This window comes from Lissotriton vulgaris, chromosome 5, assembly GCF_964263255.1.
Source record: "Lissotriton vulgaris chromosome 5, aLisVul1.2, whole genome shotgun sequence".
Taxonomy (NCBI): Eukaryota; Metazoa; Chordata; class Amphibia; order Caudata; family Salamandridae; genus Lissotriton; species Lissotriton vulgaris.
Window position 1 is genome coordinate 1,355,959,091 of NC_141693.1, and position 20,710 is coordinate 1,355,979,800.

The window sequence follows — 20,710 nt, forward strand, 5'->3', positions numbered from 1 at the left end:
ATCACAGGTAAGCATTCTAGGATAATTCAAATAACTGATCCTCTGCCGAATGTGGCTCAGATGTAGCTTTTTCAATCAAACCACTGTTCTGATTGCACTCTGTCAGAGGTCCAACACTGATGCAATTGTTTGTCTACCGATTCAGAGCTGTCTCCAACCAAACAATCAAAAGCAAGGGCAACATGCTCAGTGTTCTCTAGCCTTGGATAAATCATTAAAATATCATGATAAAATTCCTTACCAACAAATGTGCTGCAAGCGGAATACCTTCTAAGTATGTTATTTTGTAAGTGCAAGGCATGTAAAAAGTCACAGTCTAAAAAGATGTCAAGTTTAAAGGCATAGTTCAAAAGGGAGACTTTTGCCCGGGTTCTCTTGAACCTTACAACAAGGTAGTGTTACATTTAAATGTCTATAACTAAATGCCATTGGAAAACTGGTATCTTTATTTGATGTTGTGAAGTGGAACATGCGGATTGTTGCTTCAGTTATTTTTTTGTTGCTGTTATGGTTATATTTTAGTTGTATTTCATAACCATCTTATTGTGAAGTGTTAGACCTGACATCATTGGCCTGAGTCTCTCCTCCATTTTTTTTCTGTTTGCCTCCTCTGTTTACAGTGTTTTTGCTGGTATATTGCTTTGGGCACTGTGCCACTGCTGATCAGTGTCACAGTGCAAGTGCTCCCTATGTAAAATTACTGTAGGGATTGAATTCCATGTTTGGCTTATTTGGTTTACTGTCAGTCCCTAGTCTAGTGCACCAGGAGTGCCAGGGCTTGTAAATACAAATGCTGCTCATGGGCTTGCAGCACATGTTGTGCCACCCACAAGAGCGGCCTAGTAAAAGTATGCCTAAAGGTCTGCCATTGCTAGACCTAAGTGCAGTCTGGTACTGTCACGCAGACTGCGCAAGTACACCTACTTGCCAGTCCCTAAACCTTCCCTTAACTTCATGTTAGTCACCCCTATGGTAGGCCCACGGGCAGGGTGCGTTGTAAGCATAAGGTAGGACAAGCCTGACTAGGTTGGCATGTCCTAATAGTGAATTACAGCCATATTCGTTTTTCACTATTGTAAGGTTACCTGCTCTCCATAAGTTAGAATGGGCTGCCGGGGTTATTAATGCTATAATCCTAGCTGGCTCGGGGAGCATGGTGCAATGTCGAGTTTGGTAACCCTGAACTCAGGGTTTAATAACGCATCCGTTTGTGTGGATGGTTTTTGGACTCTGGGTTTGAAAATAGCACTTTTAGAAAGTGGCTATTTTCTTGTCTAACTATTACTGGTTTCTGCTGGTTTGGTGTGTGTGACAGGGGCTGGGTGGCTCCAGAGTTCTGAATGAGTCAGTGTGGGGTGAGTGGTGCATTTGCATTGAGAGTAGGGGGAGAGTAGTTCCTGATAGCCTGCCCTGCCTGATACAATGCTGGCTCCACCTCCTGCCAGTGACAATACTGGCTCCACCTCCTGCTGGGCGTCTGAGGGCCCAGCCCTGCACAGTGAATAGGCCAGGTGCCTCTTCCTGGCTACACCCACAACAAACCCAGGATGAGGGGAATTCCCCTGCATGGACAAAGGGATCAAAGCCAAAAAGGGGTATAAGAGAAGGACCCCTGAACCAAGACTTTAGATCACTTCTGACAAGGAACCCTGAACCAAGGACAAGAAGCCTGCTGATCCAAGGACTTGCCTATCCCTTCTGCCAGAGTGCTGTTTACTGGGGGGAATCCTGCAGTTGCTTCTATATTTTTGCCAAGGAACCAGGAGAGAGGAATTGTGTGTGTACTCTCAAACTTTGTTAAAGAAAATCTCCAAGGGCTGGAAGAGTACCAGCCTCCTGTTGAAGTCACAGGGCCAAAGGACTTCATTTATTTGCTAAAAGTCCTTGTTGCTGGAACCTGAAAATCCAGCACCTCTGAAGAAACCAGCAATCTCGACGCCGACGGCCGCCGCCGAATCCAGCTCGACATCGTGAGTAACGGCTCCAGTGTCCCGCTTCCTCGACGCCGGACGCCGGGCCCGATCGACACCAGTAGCGATGCCAGTGAGTAGCGAGTTCGGCTCCAGCTCCAAGTGACCCCGTGTCGACGCCGCCGCTGATCGCATCGATCCCCGAGCCCTCTTGACGCCGTGAGCGCTGCTCACTCTTGCCACATCATCATCGACCTCGACGACGAAGCCGTATCCTGCTTCGCCTCGGGAGCGCTGCTCCTGCCTGACACCTGTCGACGCCGCTGCAGATCGCCCCGACTCCGAGGCCCGATCGACGCCGAAGACGCGACGCCGGACATCTCGACGCCGCTGATCATCGTGTGCTTCGCTTTTCCAAGGTACTGTGTTGTGGGAGGTTCGTGTGACTCCGGGCTCGACGTAGCGCTCCTCACGGTCGACGCTGAACCTTTGGATTAACTTTGCCTCGACGTCGTGTAACTCCCGTGTGGGTTACATTGTTGCCAAGAACTGTGATGGAAAGAAGAAGAGTTGCTTTTGTTACTAAAGACTTTGTGCTAAGAAGAAACTACACTTAAACTATTATTTTTCCTTCCAAGAGTATTTATAAGATTGTGGTATATTTTTGTCGTTATTTGGTCTTGTGCTAAGCCTTATATAAAAATCCTTATTTTTATAATACTATTGTGTCGTGTCCATTTGTAGTGTATTCACTTTATTACTGTATGTGGTCATAAATGCTTAACGCACTGCCTCTGAGATAAGCCTGTCTGCTTTGCCAAGCTACCAAGGGGGTGAGCAGGGGTTATCTAAGTGTGTGATCCCCTTGCCCTGACTAGAGGAGGTGAGTCCCTATTTGTCAGAAGTGTATACCTCTGCCAACTAGAGACAGCCAAGTCTAACATTGGTGGGTCAGCGGTGAGGATTTGAACTTTGCATTTATGACCCATGTGCAGTGATTAGTGTGCGCTACATAGTGAAAGCAGACCATAGCGCAGCCACAATCTATTTTTGGTAGGATCCTATTTTTGTTCTCCGCTTTCCTGGAGCTTGATTTTTGAACACTGCCAGTTTTGACCATGAGTGATGCCGGAGTCACTACCCCTGTTGTTGTTGTTGAGGAGGAATTTGATAGACGTAAAATCAAAGATGACCGCAGAAAGCAATTGGACCATTTTTGCCAGCAGGTGAAAGTTCCTACCAAAGGCTGCAAAAACAAAACGGAAGTTCTCAAATCTTTGGAGGCCTGGTTAGAGGCCAGAGATCCCTCTGATGCGGTGGTGGTGCCGCCAGGGGAAGGGGATGAGGAGGTGCCAGTGAATGGGCCTGCGTCCTCTCCCGGTAGAAGTGTGTCCTCTAAAGGTCTTTCTCCTGAAGAAAGAGAAGAAAGGGAGAAGGAGCGAGCACACAACATGGAAATGGCAAAACTTAAGATAAATGGGCAGTTGGAGTTAGAAAATGCAAAAGGCAGGAGAGAAGCTGATATGGATATCAAAAGGTTGGAGTTTGAAAGAGAAAAGTTAGCTTTTCAGCGTGAAAAAATGGTGAGGGAAATGGAACTTCAAGCTAAGAGTTTAGAATTGAATCCCTCTGGTGGCAGCATCCCATCTGTGCCTGCAGAAAGTAGGTTTTATTTTCCCAAAGATATGATCAAAGATTTTCAGAAGAATGAGGATATTGGTCAATTGTTTAAAGCATATGAGTTAGCATTGTTGGCCCACCAGGTCCCTGAGAAGAATTGGGGAGTGGGGTTGTGGGGTCGCTTTGTGAATGAGGGGAGAGATACCCTGTTGGACATGCCTGTTGAGGATAGGATGTCTTATGCTCATATGAAAGATGCTTTAATGTTAAGGTATGGCCCTACCCCAGAAAAGTACAGACAAACCTTTAGAGAATGTAAGAAATTGCCTGGTACTACGTGGGTTGAATATGTGTCATTTTTTTGCAGAGCCATGGATGGTTGGGTAAAGGGCAGCAAAGTGGAAAGTTATGAAGCTCTTTAAGATTTGTTTGCTTGGGAGCACTTGTCTAATAACTGTTTTTCAGAGCTGCGCCAGCACCTTATTGATAGCAAGATATCTAACCCTAGAAAACTTGCTGAGGAGGCGGACTGCTGGGTCAGTACCAGGGTCCACAAGGGTCCAGTGGGAGACTCAGCCAAAGGTGGGCAGGGTCCCCAGCAGAAGAGTGGGGGGGGACAAGGGTAAACAGAGGGAGTTCCAGAAAGGGCCCCAAAGTAATCTCCAAGGGAACCAAGGGAAGGGTTCCCAGCCTCTCCCTGTGAAGAAGCCAGGGGCCCGACAGGTAAACCTGTTCATAGGGGCCCAATGACCTGCTATGTTTGTAAGCAGGTGGGACATCGTTATTATGATCCCCAGTGTCCCATGAGGGACTCTAATGCACCACCACGTGCACCCCCCCGTCAGTTGGCGAGTGTGGCCCTGGGAGGGGAGGAGGTGGTTGCCCCTGGTGGGAGGGGTCCCTCAGAGATGTCCCTGGTCTCGCTAGGAGACATGGAAATGGTCCCTCCACCCCCTCTGCCTAGTAACACTAATAAATATAGGCAGTGGGTGACCATTAATGGCCATAGAGTGGGAGCTCTCAGAGACACCGGAGTGAGTGTGACAGCTGTCAAGTGTCACTTGGTGTCCAGAGAGCAGGTGGTTCCCCACGCATTCTACCCTGTGATAGCTGCTGACAACTCCCAGAAAGAGTGTGAGGTAGCTCAGGTTCCCTTTGAATGGGCGGAGTTTCAGGTACTCTTCAAGTTGCTGTGAGGCCCGCCATGCCTGTTGATTGTCTCCTGGGCAATGATTTGGAAGACTCCCCTTGGGCCAAGGTGGAGCGAGAGACACATTTGAAAATGTTGGGTGTGCCAGAGTGGGTGTGTGCAACCACTCGTTCGATGACAGCAAGTAAGGGTGTTGATGGGGTCCCGGAGCCTGAAAGTATGGCGAGGACCCATCTGTGAAGAGTAGAGGCAGGAGGCGCGGGAAACCGGCCCCCATAGTTCCCGTGGTCCAGGAGGAGGCAGACCCTGAGGGGGATGCCCTGGAGCCCACAGGAGAACAAGTTGCTGAACTGGGAGACCTGCCCGAGTTGACCCACTGGCAGCAGGATGGTGGTCCCTCCAGGGAAGAATTTTGTGCAGAACAGAAAGTGTGCCCTTCTCTTGTGGGTATGAGGCAGCTGGCCTCAGCCCAAACCGCAGGTGATCAGTCAGGGATACATTTTGTCTACTGGGAGAACGACCTCCTGTATAGCGAGCCTAAGGCTGCTGAGCCTGGGTCAGCCCATGTGCTGGTGGTACCCCAGCGCTTCAGAGCCTTCCTACTGGGTTTGGCTCATGACGTTCCGTTAGCTGGACATCTGGGGCAGGACAAGACCTATGACAGGCTTGTCACCCATTTTTATTGGCCTCAGATGAGAAGGGATACAGATATCCATTGCAAAACCTGTCAAACTTGCCAGGCAAGTGGGAAAAGCGGAAGGAAGCAGAAGGCTCCCCTCCAAACTTTTCCCGTCGTCAATACCCCCTTTGACCGGGTGGGGAGACATTGTTGGGCCCCTGGACCACAAGACAGCACTGGGCAACAGGTTCATCCTGGTCTTGGTGGACCATGCCACACGGTACCCGGAAGCCATCCCTCTCAGAACAGTGACGGCCCCTGTGGTGGGACGGGCACTGGTGGGTGTTTTCTCCTGCATGGGGTTCCCCAGAGAGGTGGTGTCAGACCGGGGCACCAACTTCATTTCCAATTATATGAAGTCTCTGTGGAAGGAGCGTGGGGTAACCTACAAGTTCACGACTCCTTACCACCCTCAAGGTAATGGGCTGGTTGAGAGATTCAACCGAATCCCTTAAAGGCATGATCATGGGTCTTGAAGAACCAATGAGGTGTAAATGGGACGTCCTCTTGCCATGCCTGCTGTTTGCTTACCGTGAGGTGCCACAGAAGTCTCTAGGGTTCAGCCCCTTTGAGCTTTTGTATGGACACCCGGTAAGAGGACCTTTGAGTCTGGTCAAAGAAGGCTGGGAGCAATCTCCCAGAAAACCTCCCCAGGATGTATACAGTTACATGCTGGCCTTTAGGAACCAGACTCGGCGCTTCAGAGATCTTGCTCAGGCAAATCTGGAGGCCAGCCAGGAAGAGATGAAGCGGTGGTACGACCGGAATGCCACTCTGGTCGAGCTTCAGCCTGGTCAGAAAGTTTGGGTCATGTCCCCTGTGGAACCTTGTGCGCTCTAGGACAGGTGGACTGGACCATTTAAGGTTGTGGAGGAGAAGAGCGATGTTACCTACTTGGTGGACTTGAAATCTCCCAGGAACCCCTTGAGGGTCCTGCATGTCAACCGTTTAAAGCCCCACTTAGAAAGGTCCGAAGTGGGCATGCTCCTAGCTACAGATGCTGGAATGGAGGAGGAGAGTGAGCCTCTTCCTGACCTCCTGTATACAAAAGAGCAAGATGGGTCAGTGGATGGTGTTGTCCTCTCTGACACACTGACCCCTGAGCAGCAGTAAGATTGTCGCCACCTGTTGGGACAATTCCCTGATCTGTTCTCCTTGATTCCTGGTGTCACTCAGTGGTGTGTCCATGATGTGGACACCGGGGACAGCACTCCTGTGAAGCACAAGGCTTACAGGGTGACTGACAAGGTCAGAGCATACATTAAGTAGGAGGTCTCCAAAATGTTTGCCTTAGGGGTGGTTGAGTCCTCTAGCAGTCCTTGGGCCAGCCCAGTGGTCTTGGTCCCGAAGGCTGCAGCGCCTGGTGCTTCACCAGAACTTCGGTTCTGTGTGGATTACCGAGGACTCAATTCAGTCACCAAGACTGACGCGCACCCCATCCCCAGAGCTGATGAGCTCATAGATCGGTTAGGGGCTGCTCGGTACCTTAGTACGTTTGATCTAACGTCTGGGTACTGGCAGATCGCCTTAACTGATGGGGCAAAAGAGAGGTCAGCATTCTCCACACCAGATGGGCTCTACCAGTTCCGGGTTATGCCCTTTGGGATGAAGAATGCCCCTGCCACCTTCCAGAGGTTGGTCAACCAGGTATTGGTTGGACTGGAGGGAGGACTTCAGTGCCGCCTACCTGGACGACATCGCAGTGTTCAGCGCCAGCTGGGAGGAACACTTGCGCCACCTCCAGGAAGTGTTGTTGGCCCTGCGCAGAGCAGGCCTCACAATCAAAGCCAGTAAGTGCCAGATTGGGCAGGGTTCAGTGGTGTACTTGGGGCACCAAGTAGGGAGCGGCAAGGTGGCCCCCCTGCAACCCAGGATAGATACCATCCTGGCTTGGGCACCGCCCAAAACCCAAACTCAGGTGAGAGCCTTCTTACGCCTCACGGGTTAATACAGGAGGTTCGTCAAGGATTATGGTAACATTGTGCACCCCTTGACTTCGCTGACTTCCAGGAAGCAGCCACGAAATGTGATCTGGACTGACGCCTGTCAGACGGCCTTTGACACCCTGAAAACTGCAATGTGCACAGCACCTACAGTCCAGGCACCCGACTTTTCTAAAGAATTTCTTGTCCAGACGGACCCTTCAGAGCATGGCGTGGGGGCTGTTCTAGCTCAGATGAATGAAGAGGGCCGAAACTTACCTGTAGCCTTCATTAGTAGGAGGTTACTTCCCAGGGAACAGAGGTGGAGTGCGATAGAGCGAGAAGCATTTGCTATGGTCTGGGCGCTGAATAAGCTAAGACCCTACCTGTTTGGGAATCACCTCCGGGTTCAGACAGACCACAGGCCCCTCAGATGGTTGATGCAGATGAGGGGTGAGAATCCAAAGCTGTTGAGGTGGTCCATTTCCCTACAGGGGAAGGACTTCACGGTGGAACACTGCCCTGGTACAGATCACGCCAATGCTGATGGTCTGTCCAGATTTTTCCGCCTTAGTGATGAGGACTCCCTAGGTCAAGGGTAGTTCTCCCCACATTTCAGCTGGAGGGGACACGTGTTAGACCTGACATCATTGGCCTGAGTCTCTCCTCCATTTTTTTCTGTTTGCCTCCTCTGTTTACGATGTTTTTGCTGGTATATTGCTTTGGGCACTGTGCCACTGCTGATCAGTGCCACAGTGCAAGTGCTCCCTATGTAAAATTACTGTATTAAATGAATTCCATGTTTGGCTTATTTGGTTTACTGTCAGTCCCTAGTCTAGTGCACCAGGAGTGCCAGGGCTTGTAAATACAAATGCTGCTCGTGGGCTTGCAGCACATGTTGTGCCACCCACAAGAGCGGCCTAGTAAAAGTATGCCTAAAGGTCTGCCATTGCTAGACCTACGTGCAGTCTGGTACTGTCACGCAGACTGCGCAAGTACACCTACTTGCCAGTCCCTAAACCTTCCCTTAACTTCATGTTAGTCACCCCTATGGTAGGCCCACGGGCAGGGTGCGTTGTAAGCATAAGGTAGGACAAGCCTGACTAGGTTGGCATGTCCTAATAGTGAATTACATCAATGTTCGTTTTTCACTATTGTAAGGTTAACTGCTCTCCATAAGTTAGAATGGGCTGCCGGGGTTATTAATGCTATAATCCTAGCTGGCTCGGGGAGCATGGTGCAATGTCGAGTTTGGTATCCCTGAACTCAGGGTTTAATAACGCATCCATTTGTGTGGATGGTTTTTGGACTCTGGGTTTGAAAATAGCACTTTCAGAAAGTGGCTATTTTCTTGTCTAACTATTACTGGTTTCTGCTGGTTTGGTGTGTGTGTGACAGGGGCTGGGTGGCTCCAGAGTTCTGAATGAGTCAGTGTGGGTTGAGTGGTGCATTTGCATTGAGAGTAGGGGGAGAGTAGTTCCTGATAGCCTGCCCTGCCTGATACAATGCTGGCTCCACCTCCTGCCGGGCGACTGATAGCTCTGCTCCTGCCAGTGACAATACTGGCTCCACCTCCTGCTGGGCGTCTGAGGACCCAGCCCTGCACAGTGAATAGGCCAGGTGCCTCTGCCTGGCTACACCCACAACAAACCCAGGATGAAGGGAATTTCCCCGGGATGGACAAAGGGATCAAAGCCAAAAAGGGGTATAAGAGAAGGACCCCTGAACCAAGACTTTAGATCACTTCTGACAAGGAACCCTGAACCAAGGACAAGAAGCCTGCTGATCCAAGGACTTGCCTACCCCTTCTGCCAGAGTGCTGTTTGCTGGGGGGAATCCTGCAGTTGCTTCTTTATTTTTGCCAAGGAACCAGGAGAGAGGAACTGTGTGTGTACTCTCAAACTTTGCTAAAGAAAATCTCCAAGGGCTGGAAGAGTGCCAGCCTCCTGTTGAAGTCACAGGGCCAAAGGACTTCATTTATTAGCTAAAAGTGCTTGTTGCTGGAACCTGAAAATCCAGCACCTCTGAAGAAACCAGCAATCTCGACGCCGACGGACGCCGCCGAATCCAGCTCGACATCGTGAGTAACGGCTCCAGTGTCCCACTTCCTCGACGCCGGTCGCCGGGTCCGATTGACGCCAGTAGCGACGCCAGTGAGTAGCGAGTTCGGCTCCAGCTCCAAGTGACCCCGTGTCGACGCCAGCCGCTGATCGCATCGACCCCGAGCCTTCTCGACGCCGTGAGCGCTGCTCACTCTTGCGACATCATCATTGACATCGACGACGACGCCGTATCCTGCTTCGCCTCGGGAGCGCTGCTCCCGCCTGACACCTGTCGACGTCGCTGCAGATCGCCCCGACTCCGAGGCCCGATCGACGCTAAGACGCGACGCCGGACATCTCGACGCCGCTGATCATCGTGTGCTTCGCTTTTCCAAGGTACTGTGTTGTGGGGGGTTTGTGTGACTCCGGGCTCGACGTAGCGCTCCTCGCAGTCGATGCCGAACCTTTGGATTGACTTTGCCTCGACGTCGTGTGACTCCTATGTGGGTTACATTGTTGCCAAGAACTGTGATTTAGAGAAGAAGAGTTGCTTTTGTTACTAAAGACTTTGTGCTAAGAAGAAACTACACTTGAACTATTATTTTTCCTTCCAAGAGTATTTATAAGATTGTGGTATATTTTTGTCGTTATTTGGTCTTGTGCTAAGCCTTATATAGAAATCCTTATTTTTATAATACTACTAGCAGCCCTCCCCATAGTTGCCTGGGGCAGAAGGGGGCTGGGGGCAGCATTTCAGGCTTGTGTGCACTCCCGCCCCAGCCCCCGCCCGCCACGACATTGTCCGTGTCCCAGAGCCTGAGCCTTACCTCAGCCGCCGTTGTTCAGGGCCAATCTTCCGCCCCCCTCTCCCTCCCGCCCCGGCCCCTCCCGCCCGTGTCCCGGAGAGCCTGAGCCTTACCTCAGCCGCCGGTCCCGTTCCAGGCGCTTTTCCTCCTGTAATTCCCCGTTTGCTACCTCCCGCTCCCCGCGCATGAAGCAGCGCCAGTCACTCCAGGACTCACCCCCGTCCGCGCTCTAAGGGATTGTCCGGTCCTGCTCCAGGCACCCCGCCCGCACAGGCCGCCACTTCGCCCAGCAGCAAGCAGGGCCGCGGCAGTCCTCCCAGCAGGTCGCGATCTTCCGTCAATGGGCACGATCCACAGAGATGCACATCCTCGGACACCCCGGCAGCACGATTCGCCGCCATTTCAGGAAGTGTTGCCAGGGAGCACAAATGATGTCAGCACGCACGTGGGCACGATCCGCAGAGCTGCACAGCTTCGGACACCCCAGGCAGCACGATTTGCAGCCATTTCAGGAAGTGTTGCCAGGGAGCACAAATGATGTCATCACGCAGATGTCGTGTCCGGCGCTACTTGCAAGGGACTACTTTATTTTTATTTCTAGATTTTTTAAACAACGTATATTTTTTATTTTTAATAGCCTATGTCCTTCTGCTTGCCCTGAGGTTTTCAAAGATGTCTTGGGTGTTTGGATTGGTGGTGTACTTTTCGAGTTTACCTGGCTCAAAGGACGCAGTTCTCTCTTTATAATAGTAGTATAGATTGTGTTGTGTCCATTTGTAGTGTATTCACTGTATTACTGTATGTGGTCATAAATGCTTAACGCACTTCCTCTGAGATAAGCCTGTCTGCTTTGCCAAGCTACCAAGGGGGTGAGCAGGGGTTATCTAAGTGTGTGATCCCCTTGCCCTGACTAGAGGAGGTGAGTCCCTATTTGTCAGAAGTGTATCTCTCTGCCAACTAGAGACAGCCAAGTCTAACATGAAGTTTGTCCGTTTTATGGATTGGTCTGGCATGAAAATGATTGTGCAAATTGCTGGCTTGGCAACTGGCTTTGTGATAATAGCTGGGCTGTCTAGTGTTTTTTATTCTAGACTGTGTATTAGATAACCTGCACTTGAGGGCAAATGAATGTCAGTATTAGGTGTCGTAAGGTACGAAAACTGAATGCAAAAGATCAAAGTCAGTAGTGACCAATGAGTGGAAGGGGTCGCTGACCTCTCTAAATCGTACTGGGCGAAAGCTGCATCAGGCCCGCTGCACAAATTCAGCATTGCCTGAAATTGCCAGTCTGCTGTGATAGAAGGACTGGTGCTGCTGAGTTAGAAATCCTAGCACTCCATCATCCCTGAGATGAGAGAACTGATTGGCCCAGAGTCCACGACTTCTAAAGTCATTCACCAGGTTGTGATAAGCCCAATGGCTGCTACACCAGCCATACTAGCATCCAGTCTGCATTCAAACAAGCAGTGGCAACTGCCCAAGAAAGGGCTGCCACAGAGAGAATCTGTACTGAGATCCCTGAAGTCTTCGAGTTTCAAGCAAGTTTTCTGCTGTGGCCCGACAGCTCAGTGGTGGCTGCTGCAGGAGGAGGACTGCTATATACGCCCATCCTGCACCTTCCAGGGCTGTAACTCTCAGACACAGGCAACTGTGAAGCTTGAGAACTGTGTGAGAGCAATAGGGTAGATAGCTGACTGATATCTACAGAACTAAGATTGTTTTTAATAACTTGATAAAATGAAAAAAAAAAAAAAACTGATGGGCGTATATCACTTTGCGTATGACTGAGTGACATGCATCTTTGCTTAATCAGCATCATATCACAGATTATAGGCCAGAGATTACTAGCTCTGGGGAATTTAGCTGGGGTTGTTTATCAAAGTGCGTACTGCTGCAAGATCATAAACAGGATTCCAACCCTGCATTCCTCTAATTGTGCTGTTTGGTATTAAGCTAGGCTGTGTATAAGAAATTGAGTTCTTGGTTGGGCCGGGCGTGGAAGCCTGACTCAGAAAACAACTACAATCCTTGTCAGAGTGAACCAAAAAGTCACTAAATTAACCTGTGCTTAAACTTCTGGTAGCTTGGCAAAAACTTAGTCAGGAGTAACTTAGAGGTAATATGTAAAGTATTCATGCAACACAACAAATAGTATTGAAGTCAAAACACAACACAAGAAAAACCCCAGACCAATTTAGTTATAAGGAGCACATTTTAATAAATAAAATGATCCCAGAACAACACATAACCAATAACTAGAACTGGAGATATGCAATTTTAAAGATTTTAGATAAAAATAGCACCTAAAAGCACAAAGTGCCACTCGCAGTTAATTGCTCGCACTAGATCGAGCGAAAGTCACAAGTTCAAGCCAAAACGAAAGAGCGCAGATCAGATCTAGAGACTAGCAGCCTGATTCATGAATCAAAATTGCGTCCGCAATAGCTGTGAAAATGCTATCGCGGGCGCAATTCCCAAAATCGATATTCACCATCAAAAATGCGAATTCGCAAACAGAGATTAGCGAAATCGCAAAAATATTCGCAGAATGCCGGCAGGAAACCAATTGCGATTCGGAAATAGTGAGAAAGCACGAAATCTGCGAAAATAATTGCGAAATCGCACATTACTCGCAATCGGTATTCATGAAAAATCGCTATTAGCAAAAAAGCCAAAAATCGCATTTTGCGAGGCGGAATTTAAGGAGAAGCCAAAGCAGGTGGTAACCATCAAACCCATTGTAAATTTTTTTTTGAAAAACCGTTGGCCAATCAGTAACTGGTGCAGGCCTGACCAAACACACTTAAAGGGAAGCAGCAACAGCAGAAGGAGTCTCACAATGCCAGGAATGTACATGGTGGTCAGGCGGCAAAGGCTACAGCGCGCAGCAAGGAGGAGACGCAGAATCCAGGAGAGGATATTCCGCCAGCGGGTCACCCTGCTGGGCCAGACCAGAGAGCAAATATACGCAAAGTACCGGCTGAATGGGGCTATGATCATCAAGCTTATACAGGACCTTGACCCCCTGATGCAGCACCCAACAAGGCGGACCAATGCCGTCCCAACACATGTCCAGGTATTGTGTAGCCTGCACCTCCTGGCCTCTGGGAGCTTCTAGGGGATAGTTGCGGTAGCTGGGGGGATATCCCAGCCCACCATGTCCCGCTGCCTACGTAGTTTCCTTGACGCAATGCTGACCCAGCTACACCAGCACATCAAATTTCCCACCAGCCAACAGGAATTGGATGAGACCAAGCTACATTTCTACAATGTTGCCCGTTTCCCACACGTGATAGGATGCATTGACTGTACCCACGTCCACATTTGCCCACCTGCTGGAACGGAGTACATGTACCGCAATCGCAAGTCATACCACTCCCTCAACATCCAAATGGTCTGCAATGCAAAGACATACATCACGGACATAGTGGCACAGTACCCGGGGAGTACACATGACTCATTCATATTCCGCCACAGCGGCCTCCACACACGACTGGTCAGGGGAGACTTCGGGGAAGGACACCTACTTGGTAAGTACACTTTGCCCACAATGTCACATTGCGAATGACTAGCTGCGCTGCACAGGCACTCACCCTCTGCTCCTCTCATTCAGGTGACAGTGGGTACGCCCTGCGTGAATACCTCCTCACCCCATACCTCAACCCTGCTACACCACAGCAACGGCGTTACAACGTATCACACATACGCACAAGGAATTGCATAGAGAGAACATTTGGCCTACTGAAGAGCAGACTCCGCATACTTCACAAGACAGGTGGGGCCATGTACTACAGTCCTGAAGTGTGCTGCCACATTGTGGCTGTGTATGCTATCTTACACAACATTGCTACCAAGCGCCGGATACCTGTCGACATCTCTGGCAGTGAATCGGAAGGGGACGACCGGCCACCTGCACTTGCGCGCCATGCACGCGGGGAGAACCCAGCTGAAGGCCAAAGACGCTGCAACCACATCACAATGAACAGTTTCTAGTGCACCCTCTACCCTCACCCCACAAATCACAAATGCATGCAAAATGTAATAATGACACAACGCCAATGTGTGCAGCAAAATTAAATATTATTGTTTCATTCACAATAATGGTACCACTTTAAATGTTCTCATTGCTAACAGTATTTCAGCATACTGCTGTGTGAAAGGACAGGGCAGGCTTATACTCAGCCTGTGCCTGAAATAGTCATATCAAGTCAAGTGCGCCTCCTGCGCGTACCACCCAAGTGCCTCTGCGGCTCATCCTCATCCAAGGAACGTGTACCTGCTGTGGGCCTGGTGCTGCGCCTGAGTACCCCTACTAGTGAGGCAGAGTGGCTGCTAACGCTCGATGTCCCCTCACTGACATCATCACCCTCAACAGTGGCAGGTAGAGCAGGAGGGTGTAGTGCTGTCACGGCAGTGGTCAGGTGTTCAAGGACCCTCGCCACATCCTCGCAGCACTGGATGAGCTGCTACTGCTGCGCAAGCGACCACTGCGACAACTGTGATGTGGCATTGCCTATAACATAATTGGACCTGGTGTAGGCCGTCAGCCGGGTCAATAGCTGACGGTGGCGCTGGCGTGCTGCGTTGCGCTGAGTAGTAATTGCTGCAGTGTTGGCATCCATGGCTGCAGTCATGCGGGCCATTGCCTCCCCCACACCTGCCATGGCCGCCGTCATGCGGTCCATCGGTCCCCCACTCCGGCCACATTGCGCCCAATGTTGTACAGCTGTAGCTGTATGGCACCTTGCCTGCGTGCCTGCAGCTGATGTATACGCAGCATGCGTCTTTCCACGCTCATTCGCGCCAGCCGCTGTCCATTTCCCCTCCTGCTGATAGCTGCAGTGGCCTGCAGGCGAGACCTGCCACGCCTGCTCTGCTGGCCTGACACAGTGGCTGGCCACTGTGTTGGCGCTGTCGCGGGCCCTGAGGTAGAAGCACCAGCTGCTGGTGATGTCACAGCAGATGTCGCTGGTGCCGCAGGGGCTGGGGGCACACTAGTTGTGGGCCTGGCTGCGGCTGTAGTAGTTGCGGCTGAGGCTGGGGGCACACTAGTTGTGGGCCTGGCTGCGGCAGTGGTTGTTGCGGCTGAGGCTGGGGGCACACTAGTTGTGGGCCTGGCTGCGGCAGTGGTTGCTGTGCCAGACGCAGGAGGCACACTGCTGGTGGACCTGGCTGATGGTGTTGTAGCTGCGGCAGGGGCTGGTGTCTGTGTGTGTGGCGCCACCTCCTCCTCATCCTGGGCCTCCTTATCTATTTGCAGCCTCTCGCTGTCGCTGCTGTCTGCGCCACCTGTGAGGGTAAGTGGACGTTCATTAGTTGCATGTATCTGTCACACGTGCAATTGCCACATGCATGCTGGGTGACATTCCCTGACTGGCTATGGCTTTGCGTACTTTGGAACCTGTCTGGCTGCATTGTGGTACTTCTACATTGTGGCCACACTACATGTCCCACAATGCTTCGGGCATTACCTGATGTGCAACAATGGCATGACTATGGAACATTATGGGAGGCTATATGGTCATGGACATTCATAGGGGACAGGGTCGCAGTCGCATGCCACTAACCTTGGATGTCTTGGGTGGGGCGGGAGGAGTCCAGACGAGTCACTCCAATGCACGCCTCCCTCTCCAGCGTGTCTTCTACTTGGTCCTCCAAGGCTGTATTTGGGGGGACTGTAGGTCCTCCCCCTCCAGTGCCCGATGCCTCTCCAAACCGCTCAGCCACCTTCTCTTTGGCACGACCTCGGAGGTCGTACCAGCGTTTTTTTAGTTCGTCCAGTGACCTATCAGCCACACCCACAGAGTTTACCGTGGACGCGATTCCCTGCCAGATCCTCCGTTTTTCCTGCTCTGCCACCCTCTTAGAGTCCTTGCCAAACAGTTTGGAGTGGTTGGCCAGCACCCCTTCTATCAAATGCTCCAGCTCCTGCTCGGAAAATGTTAACTTTCTTTTCCGCCCTGTGGTGTTGCTGGGCCCAGGAACTGCATCCTCAGACATTGCAGCAATGTACTTTCAGAGTTGGAATCCAAACAGAATAGCAGGAGCTCTCCCAGTTGCTGACTCGAGGTCTGCCTCACTGTGGTGAATGGGGGTGGAACTTTCTGCTTCCTGGTTGTGATGTCATCACTGTGCTCGAAATGCGACTTCCCGTTTTCCCGATCTCGCGATTTTGCGATCTCGCAATTAGCGATATCGCTATTTGCGATATCGCAATCCCGACACGGATGTAGCCGGAAATAGCGATTTTTCTGTGATTATCGAAAATCGCAAACGGCTTTTGCGGCCGCGTGCGATTCGCTTTTTTTATCGCTAAACATCATGAATTCCGATCTGCGATTTCTCAATAGCGATTCGCTATTTTTCGCTAATTGAGAATCGCAGATTCCGGTTTTCATGAATCAGGCTGTAGGTTAGTCCAGCGATAAAATGACCTTCCAAGTCTGGCAGGATGCATTTCATTAGCTGTGGAGGAGTCTGCGTAGAGCAGGCTGAGCACCGCGGACAATCTACGCTGTAGCGCAAAGAGCAGGCTGGTAGTCACAGATGGTCATTGCTGTAACATGAAGAGCCAGCCAGGGAAGCGTTGTGGATGGTCGCTGCTGGAGCATCGTGTTGGCAGTCATAGCGGGTTACCATTGCTGTCCCGCGAAATGCAGGTCTTGCATTGCCGGTCGTTGTGGGCTGTTATTGACACGAAGAGCAGGTTGGTTTCACCAGAACTTCGCATTGGCATTCGTCACAGGTGGCAGAGTATTGGTGCAAACAGATCTGTTCCCAGTCACGAGGAACCCATACTTCTGGATTTTCACCTTTACTTCAGGAGGAGTACCCTCTGTCCCGGAATCCAGATAGCTCGAATAAACAGGTAACATTATTGTAACTGTGATATCTTTTCCACTGGAGTATGGCTTACAGATATCCCAAATTAAAAATTATAACTGGCGGGAAATAGCGCCCAGAAAATATAAGGGGATTCTTAAAATATTGACCTTTTATTTAATTTTATAAAAGTGCTTTATATATGATTTATTATAACCAATTACTAAAATATCCATTTGGTTTGTATTTATTGCATTGTTTTCAACTGTAGGTCCAGTGTTTCTTGTACTTGTACGTACCCAAGATTCCTGGTGATACTCAGATTTTCTTGTTAACTGCAACTAACTTTCTAAAAGGTTTATTTTTCCAGGTCAAAGTGGCAGTTTAAAACTGCATACAGGCTGCAGTGGCAGGCCTGAGACGTTTTAAAGTGTTATTTTTTTGTGGATGGCACAATAGGAAATGCAGACCGACTAATAGCTTTTAATTTACAAGCTTTGAGTACATACATATAGTACCAACTACAACGGATTTACAAATAAATTAAGTGTGCCGTTCAGGTAGATGCCAATTTCAGCATGTTTTAAGGAGGGAGGACAAGCACTTTAGCACTGGTTAGCAGATGTAAAGTGCACAGAGTCCTAAAGCCAACAAAAACAATGTCAGCAAAACAGGAGGGGTGAATGTAAAATGTTTGGGGGAATATACCACGCCAAAGATGTCACAAGTACATTACGCTTATTCAAAAAATAAACACTGAGCTGCAAGAAAAAGTTATGTCTGTTGGCTTACTTTTGCGTGCATGGCTTTTATCTCCCCACAATCACCCTTTGTCCATTACCCTGAAGTTACATGTGGAAAGGGTGGGGTGTGCTTAGCTCAGAGTGCAAAGCCATAGTACTAAGGCCAGCAGGGCAAATGATGTCAGCCACCAGGTTGGGGCCCAGTAGCCAATTTCTGCCTTTGGCCCTCCAAATGGGCACAGGGCATATGAGGAAAATGCTCACTGCGTTGCAGTACCTAAAACTCAGGTTTATGATTTGTTAAGCTTAGTGCAATTTGGGTAGAATGCCACACAGTCGTTTGCTCCAATCTGGATCCAATGTCACCATACGATTTCCTGCGATGTCACGGTGAAATAATTTTTGGGGCTACCATTATGTTAACTAATAGTTTGAAACCTCTATTTGGTAATACCGAATATTGGCAAGTTTGCAGTCCTGCATCTCTGACAACCATCCACATTATATGAGCAACATCTATACAGGTGGCGTTAGAAATAACTGAGTTTCGGTTTGAATAAAAATGTCAACTGAGAAGTAAAGGGGTAAGGACTACATCAGACATGGCGGCAGAACTACTGGAAGCGTCAGACGGCTCTGTGTATTGCGCATGCGTAGCGAACCATCCACGTTTGCCCGGTCTTCTCAGCATCATCGGCGTACTGTGCCAGCGTCTGGGCCGAGTGTTTGCGTCAGCGCGCTGCCCGTTCGCTTCTTGGCGTACGTGCCCTGGTGGTAACGTGAAACGGTCAGTCGGGGTTCAAAGAGGAAAAACATGGCGGAAAACAAAGGCGGCGGGGAGTGCGAAAGCTCGGTGAGCGTCGAAAGTGGTGGGGGTGGAGCTGCCCCTGAGCCCGAATCTCTCGCCCCGGAGGAGGCCGAGAGCGCCGAAAAGCAATCGGGCGTTTTGCCTGTAGAAGGGGAGGGAAGCCCTCCAGCTCCACCGGTGGCAGCAGCTGCCTTGTCTGTGAACCTACTGGATACTTGCGCCGTGTGCAAGCAGAGCCTCCAGAGCCGGGAAGCTGAGCCTAAGTTGCTGCCCTGCTTGCACTCCTTCTGCCGTCGCTGCCTCCCCGAACCGGAGAGGCAGCTAAGCGTGGCCCTTCCTGGAGGCAGTAATGGTGACATCCAACAAGGTAAGCAGTACGCCGGCTAGGGAGCATTGCCTAGCAGACGACATGATCTCTTTTTAAAGAGCCAACCAAATACTGTTGTCTGGTATGATAGTGATCAAAGGTTACCTAGTACATACTCATTTTCAGATAACCAATACTTTTGTTGTAGGTAGTGTACCAGTGCTTTGACAGTTTGTTTGAGAAGGTAGTGGGCGTGATCTGTTAAAGATGCCTGTCTTTTTTGGGGAGCGTGGGTACTGATCTCATTGCTTTGTGATTGCGGTGGGTTAAATCTACAGCTCGGCGATTTAAAGAGCTGTCACTGTTTTGTTTAGGGGTGCGTGTTTGCGGGGTGCGAAGTAGCTCCCGCTATTTTTTTTGTTTAATGTATTTATTATTATTTGATTTTTAAACGCCCCGACACCTTGATGCTTGGAGTATGGTCGCTGTTCTAAATTATTTTATGGGGCGGAAAGAGTACCCACAGATTTGTGCTCAGAGTGCACTCTGGCCTCCTTGAACAGATAGTTTTTTTTTCTCTGAAGTTCGGGATCTTTTGGAGCGAGTAACCTGTTAGTTCGCTTGAAGGGAGTGTATACCGTAGCGTTCGTCGTATGTCAGGACGGGGCAGTTTAATGATGGACTTTACCTTCAGTTTTATATTTTGGATAGGATACTGTCTCTGAAAAAATCCGCCCACAAATGTGATTAGTACTGTACCTCAGCATCTTTTTCAGATTCGAAACCATAGTTAGTGATTGTTCTATCAACGATGTGAACCCATTACAAACTTTTAAACATATTTTCTGGGGCCTTTTTTGCTGTTTACTGTGAATGGCGCTAATGGAGACACGATTTTCTTTCTGAACACGCGTTTTAATTTCTGTTCATTTATCCCTAGGTAACTTTGAGAGTATTTGTCCGTGGATAGATGATCGTTTTTGTGCACTCAGTGTGGGTGTTAGAAGTCGGAGCTGTTTTAATTGTTCTTAATACCCCTTATGTGCTAGTGCTTTAATCAAAATAGTAAAATCAATCACTGTAATCAGTGAGTAAGGCAGTTGTTGGTAGCATAATTTTAATTGAAGACGTCGAATCTGTTCGTTGCATAACCATTGCACTGTAATGAGTGATTAGATGTTTTTTCCCTCTTTTTTTCCGTTCGAGGTTCCCCTGTGTAACGAGCGAAAATCGAAAGCTTCAAAGAGCATGTTCAGTTTACGGTTATTTGCATCCAACAGTGAGAAGGATATGAGGGGCGGAGCCTTGCATTGGTTTTCTTTCCAAATAGTGACCCCATATTGAACTGTCAAGAGTGCAACTTGGGCGCATTTGGTCGTGACATCCCCTAGGCAAAGAAAGATGTCAATGCAATCATGCTTGCCGTTCTACCCAAACCATACTCGGTCTGTATGTTGACATTTTAAAAAATGTTTTGGAGCGCTCATTGCTGCGAAGATGTTGGTAATTTGTTTTCACATGTGTTACTGTACTGATTAATGTACAGTTGTTCAACATAACTTCCTACTTGGTATGTTTTTAGTACACCATTAGTAGCTGCTGAAGGTTTAGTAACGTTATGCTCTAACCCTACTTTTGTCGGACGAAGAATATGTGGATACCCAGCGTGATTTAAAGTAAATCTAAATTGTTGTCATGTAATAGGATGTCCTATATTTGCATTTTTTTCTTCATTTGTCCACTATATCGTTGGTGTTGTCGAGGGACAGGAGCATTCAGCCCAGTAGCTCGTTTCTATTTTCATCACAAGCGATCAGACGTTCAAAAGAAGGTCGTTTCGGTACCAAGCTGCAGGACTCCATGGAACGCTTGCTTAAAAAAATGCGTCGAAACAATATTTG

The 20,710-nt window shown here is 49.4% G+C and overlaps 1 protein-coding gene across 3 annotated transcripts in view; it reads left to right on the top strand.

Moving 5' to 3' along the window:
- Window positions 1-18,339: 18,339 nt before the first annotated feature.
- TRIM33 (tripartite motif containing 33) overlaps window positions 18,340-20,710 on the top strand; it is a 418,511-nt gene continuing 416,140 nt past the window's right edge. For 2 of the 3 annotated variants that reach the window (XM_086923291.1, XM_086923292.1), the window contains exon 1: window positions 18,387-18,869. In XM_086923291.1, coding sequence (XP_086779417.1) covers window positions 18,509-18,869 — 361 coding nt within the window. In that variant the 5' untranslated portion in view covers window positions 18,387-18,508. Of the gene's footprint in view, window positions 18,870-20,710 lie in introns of all 3 variants that reach the window. The other variant, XM_086923290.1, reaches the window with a different exon arrangement.